The sequence below is a fragment of the Schistocerca americana genome, chromosome 1 (assembly GCF_021461395.2).
Source record: "Schistocerca americana isolate TAMUIC-IGC-003095 chromosome 1, iqSchAmer2.1, whole genome shotgun sequence".
Lineage (NCBI taxonomy): Eukaryota > Metazoa > Arthropoda > Insecta > Orthoptera > Acrididae > Schistocerca > Schistocerca americana.
This window is the reverse complement of record NC_060119.1, coordinates 855,983,603-855,993,899: the sequence shown is the minus strand read 5'-3', so window position 1 is coordinate 855,993,899 and position 10,297 is coordinate 855,983,603. Positions and strand designations below refer to the sequence as shown.

At 41.7% G+C, this 10,297-nt stretch overlaps 1 protein-coding gene across 1 annotated transcript in view; it reads left to right on the top strand.

Annotated features, from left to right (window-relative positions):
- The first annotated feature begins 361 nt into the window (after positions 1 to 361).
- Positions 362 to 10,297, top strand: part of LOC124594658 — a 166,041-nt gene continuing 156,105 nt past the window's right edge. Inside the window, exon 1 of the mRNA XM_047133030.1 lies at positions 362 to 547. Coding sequence (XP_046988986.1) covers positions 362 to 547 — 186 coding nt within the window. The remainder of the gene's footprint in view (positions 548 to 10,297) is intronic.

Here is a 10,297-nt window from a genome sequence, read left to right as displayed (position 1 = left end):
AAACGTAAACATTTCATTCCATGTAATATTTATCAGGATAAGACATGACAAGAGCTGGCAAATCCCTTCTGTGAAAAATTATAGATTCTAAGTTGCTCCACTGTGTTGTAATGAAACGAGTAAGGGCTTGCGATCTCTCGTTTATGCCATCGATTTCCGTGTTACACATACTTGGCCGTTGCGTTGTGGCTGCAGTCATGGAGGAGGCAGTCTGTTTCCCATTAGGGCTGTTTTCGCAGCAGATGTTAACCGCGACGAATCATGCAGTCAACGGTAAAGGGCCTATCTGGCTGAGGCAGGCAAGGGTGCTATAATAGCACTCTATGCAGAGGGATTTTCAAATGGCTATATAGCAAGAACTATGGGTCTTCACAAGTCGACGGTAGCCAGGTGGATTAGAGGCAAGGAAGAGGCTGGTAAGCTGAATGGAAGGCCTCGTGGCCGTCGCCGCAAAACAACAGCAGCTCAGGATCAGCAGATACGCCGCTTCAATGAGAACCACCCATTTGTCAACGCACGAGAAATTCAGCAGACTTCGGGTCTCAATGTTAGCAGTAAGACCGTCTCTCGTCGTCTAAGGGAAGGTGGACTGAGAGCAAGAAGCACTGTTGTGAAAGAGACATTGACTGTTTCCCACAGAGAAGCCCGCCTTGCTTTTGCTGCTGAAAATGTCGACTAGCCTCTCCAGTTTTGGAAGCAAGCGATTTTCACGGACGAAAAAGTTTTCTCTACGGCATCAACCGGAAAAGTACTTGTTTACCGGCCGAAAAGTGCTAAGTATAATCCAGAATAGATTTACAGTTGCCGAAGGAGTGGCAGGGAGTCGGTAACGGTATGGGCATGGATATCGTCCGAAGGGTGTGGGCTCCTGCGGAAAGTGGAACGAAGATTCGATGCGCCCAATTACTATAAATTATGGAGAACGTGATGTTGCTTTCTGTGACAGCAAGATTTGGCGATGATCAGATCACGTTCCAACAAGATCACTCGCCTATTCACATGGCACATGTGGTTAAGAGATGGTACGACGGCCATAGTAATATTACTGTAATGGAATGGCCACCTAAAGCAGCTGACATGAATCCCATTGAGAATATTTGGGCAGAAATGGTCAGAGTGTTAGGGGAAATGGACAGTTACCGTCAACTCGCCGACAGCTTTCTGATGTGATTCATGACGCTTGGAATGAGTTACTTGAATCTCCTAGTTATGAGCTGTGGGCTCAATTTCCCAACAGACTTCGAGCCGTTGTGGAAGTCGAAGGAGGCTATACGCGATCCTAAGCAGCATCAGCAGAGCTGTTTTTTTCAGCCTTTAACCAATCAGTTGCAACAGATGTTTCAAGTTTGTTTGTTTTTTTCTTTTTTTTATAGACGTATATTTTATATAATTTTAAGAAAACGTAGTAAGTGGAATCTGGACAAAAAAATTAATTCACGACAAGATATGTAATATTTAATCTGCTAAGAGAAGAAATACTCACGTTATATATTCATGTAGTCTCTAAAAAATACATGACACACATGTATATGCAAGAAGGGTAAAAAGCAATTCAGCACAAATGAAAAATATTGAGAAGCTCGCTGATGAAGGGGTGATTGGAGAGCGATAGTTGGGCTAGAAGGGGAGGTAAGGAGGCCCGAAAAAGAAGAGAAAAATCAAATACCCGGTAGACTTCGAGTCGTCTCAGCAGAGGGCGGCTGGTGTATGCGATTCGGAGCAACAGTAGAAGAATAGTTTTATTTACTGATTTTTGAGGCTTTGTTTTGTGACGGCTAAACAGTGCTGCTTCAGGAGACCCACTATTTGTCCACATGTGGCTAAACATCAGAGGTGTAAAAAAAATTGAGAGGTGCCGAAGTTCTTTGGAATAGCAACGTGTTTTAGACAAGAAGATGATTTTTAGTTCATTTCATTTTAACGATTCACAGTATGCTTTTAGATTCTAATCTATGATTTCATTTTATTGTTATGTATCTTTTCTTCAGTGAAAGTGAACGGTAGTAAGTTTCAAGATATAAAGAATAACTCGAAGTTTTTAATTTGTGGAATAGCGTATTTAACAGTTAATGTTTTCAACAAATCTGTAGTTACAGGACATATTAAGAAGCAAGTCAAAAATGGCATTGTCGAAAGATCAGGTTGGTCTCTAAAGGGTGACGACGGTCAAATAGCAAATACAAAACAGTGGGTAACAACTATTGTTGATGGTGAGGAACCATAATCGATATGCCACTATTCTATAATTGTATTTCTGAAGTTCATCGTCGATCATAGGGCTGAAACCGATACTAGATTTTACGTAAAGAATATAACCTTTAAAATTTACTTAGCAGCGCAGAATATTAATACACAGTATATAGATCACAACATAATCCCACTGCCTCTAATTTTATTCTCACGGATGACATTGAGACAGTAAATAACAAGAGGAATAACAAAACTCTCAGAATCGATATAGAGAATTCAAGTGTCCAGTGGATTCAAAAGTTTGCTATAATAGCGAATAATTGCTTTCACTGAATCATTCATGCCTACGTTTTCTCAGTCAGACAATGTTTCAAACTAGAATTAACAAGGTAAAACATTTTTCCACAAATTGTCAAACTGGAAGTCGAAGAGCAAGTTACATAAGTTACGATGACAACAAACGTTTTTCAAGTAGACTGATCACTGTAGGCATCCAACGTTTTTTTTTTTTTTTGTGTGTGTGTGTTACATGCGCAGTATGTTAACTGGCAACGCCACCAACACACAATACCACTAAGCTCTAAAACAACTGCAGGAAAACAGAACATCCTCATTGTCCATGTGATGGATAAGACGGCTAATTCGCAACATAAAAGTCAATGTAAGCACCAATTTTTGTTGGAACGTGCTTCCTGGATCAAATAACATACATTTCCTACGTCTTCAGTGCGAATCATGCAGCAAATGTAATTTAAAGGACATAAAAATATCGAATGGATTTACTAACATAATTACGAACCACTCAAGAACGTAAATCGATAGCTGCCAAACGTGTTCTACGGTGTTGCCATTGTCCATTAGACTAGCAGAAGGAAGAAAACGTTCGTTCAGCTGATGTGCTGATATAGCTAGCTAGCACTGGCGAAGCTCGTGCTTCTAGGAGGCCACAGCATCGTCTGCAACCACTTCGTAGGAAACGAAATAACTCAAGTATAAGACAAAGTGTTGTATTCGCATATCTGTGACTATGACTTGGCACTTAGGTTTGGTTATGGATAGTACGCATGCTCAGATTGCGAATCTAACATCATAAATAAAGACAAAACGAAATGAATTAGGCGTCTTCCCCTTCCGTAACATCAAAAATATTTTAGTTATTCTATCTTAAATGAACTGTGCAAAAATCATTCACCAGAAGTGAATAACTTTTTAGCAACACCAGATGATATTAACAGCTTGCCGGCGCAGGTTGACCGAGCGTTCAGCGGCGTCAATCGCGGACCGCGCGGCTGCTTACACCGTCAATAGGAATCCTTCCCCAGGCATGGATGTGTGTTAGGTTATGTAGGTTTACGTAGTTATACGTCAAGGGGACTGATGACCTAAGCAGTTTGGTCGCATAGTTCTTAGAGCCATTTTTTTACATTTCGCGTAAATTTTCTTTACATAAACGGCCGTATCTTTAGAGTGCATTGACATAGAAGCTCACTTTTATACACCACCAAGGCACGGTATACCGCAGGAAGTGCGATACATTTCCACTTATTATGTCTACCCGTACTCGAGGTAAACGGGTTTTAAGGGTTCGGTAGACAGACAGACGGTCAAGAAAGACTAGTGAGACTAGTAGGGTCCCATTACCGATTTGGGTGACGAAATCCTAACAACGAAAATAGCTACGACAATTACTGAACGAACAACGAAAATAGCTACGACAATTACTGAAGGAACAACGAAAATAGCTACGACAATTACTGAATTAATTCCCCCTACTCTTTATTCGAAATGTTCTAGTTGCAGTCAATATATAAGCATATTAATCGTAGCTGCGATTTCGATCCAAATCACGTTTACAGGGATGCAAATAAAATCCATTTGCCTATATACCTGGTAATTCAGATCCCAGTATTAATGCCACCGCGTTAATGAACGTTTTCTGGCTATGGGGAGCCTAATGAAGAATCCGAAACATTGTAGAATACGTTTGGCAGCTATATAGCCGTTTATTTCCTGGGGTGGTGCAGAAATATCCTACAAAATTTACTCGCTAATAACAGTATTTTGTTATTTCGATAACCATCCTGAATGATTGTCGCATAAACGGTGACATAAAGGTAGAAAATTCATGTTTTTGAGTCCAGAAAGCTGTATTCAACAAAAACTGTAGATAATTTTGCCATTTTCATTGCGAATTTGCCGGCTTATTCATGTCTGGGGTAATAATAGAGGGCCGTTTGCCTGGGTTGTCTGCTAGTGTAGTGAAAGGTGTTTGCTACTGCAAGGTAGGTCTGGTTTGTTTTCTGTTCTAATTTCGATGGAGGCTGATAGACTACCAGTAAAGCAATTTTAATAAATTCTGGCGCCCCCAATGCGTTTTATTGCTACCTTTATTCTGTACTGGCGCCCTGAGGATGTCAATATGAAACTCTTGTAGAATTTCATACTTGTTACTGCCTACTTTTTCCGCTTCTGTCAAATACTGAATTGACTTAAGTGTGGCATTGAACGTTTTTTAACTGAATTTCGTTATGAATCTTCACGCATTGCTAAATTTGCACACTTTCATGGTAGGTCAGCAACGATAATCCAGTATGACTGGTCTGAACGTTGACACAGACCGTTTCGCGGCCGAATGAGCATAATATTTTGATAATTCGTAACGATCTGGGGTACTTTGTCTTACTAAACAGTTATGTTACCTCGATAAGCTGAAATTAATTTTTATTAGTACAGTTCATACGAATTAGCGTTTCTTCTTTTATTTATCTTATATTTACATGTTGTGTTTAACACACTAATCAGTATTAATATAGTCTTACACATGATTGAAAACAGTCTGACAAAGTTGGGATAGTTTGTCAATTTCACGCCTGTGCGTAGTATGTTGGTAGCACTTCGTCGCCTAGCCTGTTATGCTGTGTAGCAGACTTTAAAGCTGTGCAGATCAGCATAACGAAAGGGCGAGGGGTCTCGCTCGTTTTGTCCACGACTGTACCTACAAAATTATATGATTATACGGCACAGAGAGAGGGGTGGGACGAAGACGGACAGAGAAAAGCGAGAGGACGCGATGGACAGAGAGGGGGGGCAGGAGGAGGTGGACAAAGACAGTGGCAGGAAGAAACTGACTAATAGAACTGAAATAAATTCATACCCAGGTAACGCCGGGCACTTAGCTAGTAGAAAGTAAAATACTTATTCATTCCTAGACATTGAATAGTATTATTGATGTATGTAATGTCCTTTATTTAACAATAAGGCATTTCGCATGTCTGTATCAAACTTAAATTTCATGTGACTAGTAATTAAAAATAAATAGGTGTATTTTATTAAAATTATGCTTTAGTACTGCATCTTATTTATTAAGGAAATTAATGTCCGAGCAGTCAACTTCTAATGCTAAGAGTATGAAGAAAATTGAAGAGGGCTAATTGGTAAGATCTCCTGGTAAGTGTTCTCGCTTCACAGATATGATTTATGCGCGGACAGGCTGCTGGTTTGATTAAGCAGTGTTTTTGCTAACTGCATAATAAACATCAATATTAATCCGAGAAATGAAACCATAAGTCGATTTTGTTTGCTCTTGTGTCAAGTGGTCAGACCGTTTTTTGCATTTATGTTTTTACGTAAATTTTATGTACGGTACATGAACTGAGGAACTCCTTGTAGAAACTGTCAGTATTGGAACAACCTACATTCTGGCATACACTGCATTGTTGCCAGATGTATCTAAGATGGTGGCGATAACGTCATCCAAGATGAGCTGGCCGGAAGCCGCGCGGTTAAAGGCGCTTCAGCCTGGAACCGCACGACCGCTACGGTCGCAGGTTCGAATCCTGCCTCGGGCATGGATGTGTGTGATGTCCTTAGGTTAGTTAGGTGTAAGTAGTACTACGTTCTAGGGGACTTATGACCACAGCAGTTGAGTCCCATAGTGCTCAGAGCCATTTGAACCATTTGGAATCATCCAAGATGGCGGCGTGTAGACTTGGTAAAAGGGCATGACAACATCCAATATGGCGGCTGTGACGTCATCCAAGTTGACGGATTTTGGCGAGAAGTTTGAATTTTGGCGGGAAAGTCCCACACCGCCCTCCTCTAATAAAATGGCGGGAGGTTCAAATTTCCAACAGGATAATGCATCACACCACGGTTATCTCCACTAACCTAAGAAAATCGCGGGTAGACAGGTTGCTTGGGCTACCTCCACTAACCTAAGTCACCCGACCTCCACATCTTCCCATGAACTGGCGCTAAATTTGAATTTTTGCTGTAATGAAATGTCAGTTCGCATATCTCAACTAAGCTAAGAAAATGGCGCGAAAGAAAGGATACTTTGATTAACCTCAGTCATCTGACCGCCACCTCTTCCTAATGATTCATGGGAAAAGGACTAGGACATAAGTCTTTATTTAAACAATTTCATGCAGCACAACCATCCAGTATGTTCACCAAGAGGTCTGGACTCCAACTGACTTGGTATTCAATGCCACCACCAGAGAACGCTATTGTCCACGATGGCAGTCATGACATTAGGTGATGACACAAATACCGTTATCCAAGACGGCGACAAACAGTGTGTTCACCACAACGCGTGGTACATATTGAAACCACCAGAGAGGGCGACCATGGACTTGGAATGAATTCTCGGGAATGCCACGCTCATTTGGACTTGGAAGGAAATAGTTTAAGTCTCCACCACGATCCTCGACCAACCGCCATGTCCCCTTACCAACCCATGTTGTCGGGCTAATGTCCACTAACTTGTACTAAGGTGCACTAATGTGTAATAATGTGCACAGCTCATGACGTCATCCAAGATGGCGGCCGTGAAGTCAGTTGATGACGCTGGTGCCACACCCTCCTGGCTGGAAGTTTGAATTTTGGCGGAAGATAGGTCAGTTGGGCTAGATCCATTAATGTAACCCCCCCCCCCCCCCCCAGAAAAACGGCGGAAAGTTCAAATTCCAAGATGATAATGCATCACACCACAGTTATCTCTACTAGCCTAAGAAAATCGCAGGAAAGTATGTCACTTGGGCTACCCACACTAACCTAAGTCATCTGATCGCCACCTCATCCTAGGAATTGGCCCACAGTTTGAAATTTGGCAGATTACTACACCGAAATAATATCAGTACAGACCTGCAAACTCCTCCTAAATAATGCAGCACAGTGATGTGCCGACACGAAATCGTAAACTGTTCAAATAACACATAGCACAGCCTTCAGATCAGCTCGCAAAATAATGCAACAGACTCGCAATCAACACGCGCAAGCACCGTCAGCCACTCCCTGTCCACTAGACTGCACAGGAGGTTAATGGCAGCCCCCATGAAGTGATGCGGCCGTCAGCTGACAAACCACACACAGACACCCGTCAAGGTCCTGCACGCATGAGGCAGTGGCTCTTCTTTCATACTTGACACCTAAGAAATTCCTCACGGATGCATACGTAGTCACAGCCGGGAACTGCCGCCGGATGCAGGTGAAAGTTGTCTGTATTTTCGAGTATACAGTCAGTGTCATACTGATGTCACAGAACTCCAAGGTGCGCTCATACAGCCCTCATATGCGAGAGACCTCCAGGCAGCACGTGTCTTTACCATTGATGACAGAGTAGTAGCTACAAAGCTTTGCAAACGCACCTAACAATGTTCACAATCTTATACTCATGTCACGTGACTTTGTAAAAAATAAGAACCGAGCTGAGCTTGTGGAAATTGTATAGTGTCCCAGAAATAGTTGACACTCGCTTTCTTGATGTCTCAGCTTGTATGCACGAAAATTCTTGTCCTAACAGAACCTTTTTGCGAAGATAACGCAAAATAACGTAGAATGCAGTCTTCCTCGCGGACCTAATGTGGCACTCTCTCCATCATGTGTTACCTTTCCTGCTTTCAACACACACAAATGTTCCCTCCGCTATGTAGAGGCTCCTATAGCCCAGTACAAAGGAACATATTTACCAGTCTAACTACAATTAAATTTTATTACAATAGCCGCAACAGTGTGACACCTATCGATGTACACGTAATTTCTGCTCTTGACAGTTGTGCTTTTGGAATGAATCTCAGTATCTGTAGTGAACATAATTTTCCTCATAAGAAATCTCTCTCATGCCGTTGCGGTTATTGATGTACTGAATCTATAAGTCCTTCATGATAGGACACACAGTCATCCTCTCTAATCATGCCACAACATAAAGCATAGTAACTTTACAGTGCAATATATATACACATTTTACACAAGGTAAGCCACAGTAACTTTACAATACAATATATACACATTTTACACAAACAATGCAGTTATCATTTATATCTGTACAGCACCTGAAAAAATTATGGTATGCCTACAGTCACATCTGGTATGTCATGATGTTCCTCAGTCCCAGGGAAGCACCATCAGCCTTTTCTTTCTTTCTACAGACGTGACATTCAGCGCCAATAAACTATTTTACACTGATCACCATATTGTACCGACAACTAAACCTCGCAAAGTGCCACACATATCGTCAAATACGGAAAGACTGTTACTCAATTACATTGCTCTGGGCTTCTATATTAGAGCACGAAACCGATATCCAACCAAAATATATCACGGCATACTGTGTCAATGTAGTAAACATGCAATTCATATCCTCTTCCATACAAAATCATTCATTTACATCAGAGCACCCTCAGCGGACCGAAGTCGCTCTTAGAACTGTTCTACAAATTCGGAATCGTTTCCCCTCGGCACAAACGCATTACTGTTTCTGCTCTGAACCTGCTTCCTTGCTTGCTCGCTTTTCTATGCACACCTCCAGACTCGGGGATTACAAGATTATGGTTCACCATAATGTTAGACCATTTTCGTGGTACCTCTCGGTATGAAGCACTGGGCAGCATTCTACCGATCGCTAGTGCAACATACTTCCCAAGATATAGACTGGAAACTATTGCTCTACAAACCCTAAATTTTAACGAGGTTCAGCGTGCTGTAAACCACTCAGCAGCTAGAAACAATTAGAGGAAACTGATATTTCCACTCTCGAATACCGATGTCGATGATGTAACAGATTCAAATCATCCCTATAATTAACAAGCCAACTAAGGTCTTTATTGTGTCTAGAGAACAGGCAAATGTGTCTTCCACATGCTAGATACACACACCACAATCGATCTTCTCTCAACTAAATAAAGGCTCGAAATGTGTAGGAGCAGTCAACCGAAAAATTTACATGGGATGGAATAGAGGTCCAGCGCATCGCACCTCCATACACATTCTTCTCAAATTTCCACTTGATCACGAAAGCCACCCAGCACATACTAAGTATTAGTTCGCTATTCGATCGTCTAGACGACGCCAAAGTTAACTCAGATACATTCCTACACTCCAACAGGCCTCTGCATTTGGATGGCTGATACTGTTAAAGGAAAGCGTGAATCATTCCCATCACAGACTAGAGTGGGCAGCATGTTTTCCAAACAGGAACCCTATCGCACATAGATTGGAAAGTGCTGTATATGGATGACGTGACCCACCAGCCACTCTGAGGGATCTACGCTGAATCGCCGTGGAGTAGTGGGACGATCTGGGCCAACAGTGCCTTGCTGAACTTGTGGATAGTATGCCACAACGAATACAGGCATGCATCAATGCAAGAGGACGAGCTACTGGGTATTAGAGGTAGCGGTGTGTACAGTAATGTGGGCCACCACCTCTAAAGGTCTCGCTGTATTGTGGTACAACATGCAATGTGCGGTTTCCAAGAGCAATAAAAAGGGCGAAAATGATGTTTATGTTGACCTCTATTCTAATTTTCTGTGTAGGTTCCGGAACTCGCAGAACCGAGCTGATGCAAGACTTTTTTAATGTGTGTATATGCATGATGAATGTCAACTTGTATGCTTCGTACCTTCATATTTTTTCTCGTCTTCCAGCATATTATATAAAAAAAGAATACCTAATTATTTCCGTTCATCTGGTAAACGTCTCAGAAAACTTCCAGTAAGAGCTGTTGATTGGTCTGTACCCACAGCAGTGACATTAATCCACAGTAATTTCATGTTGTCAACATGTTTGCTGTAAAAGGCATTTCTGTGTGTATATGGCAGTATCAGAC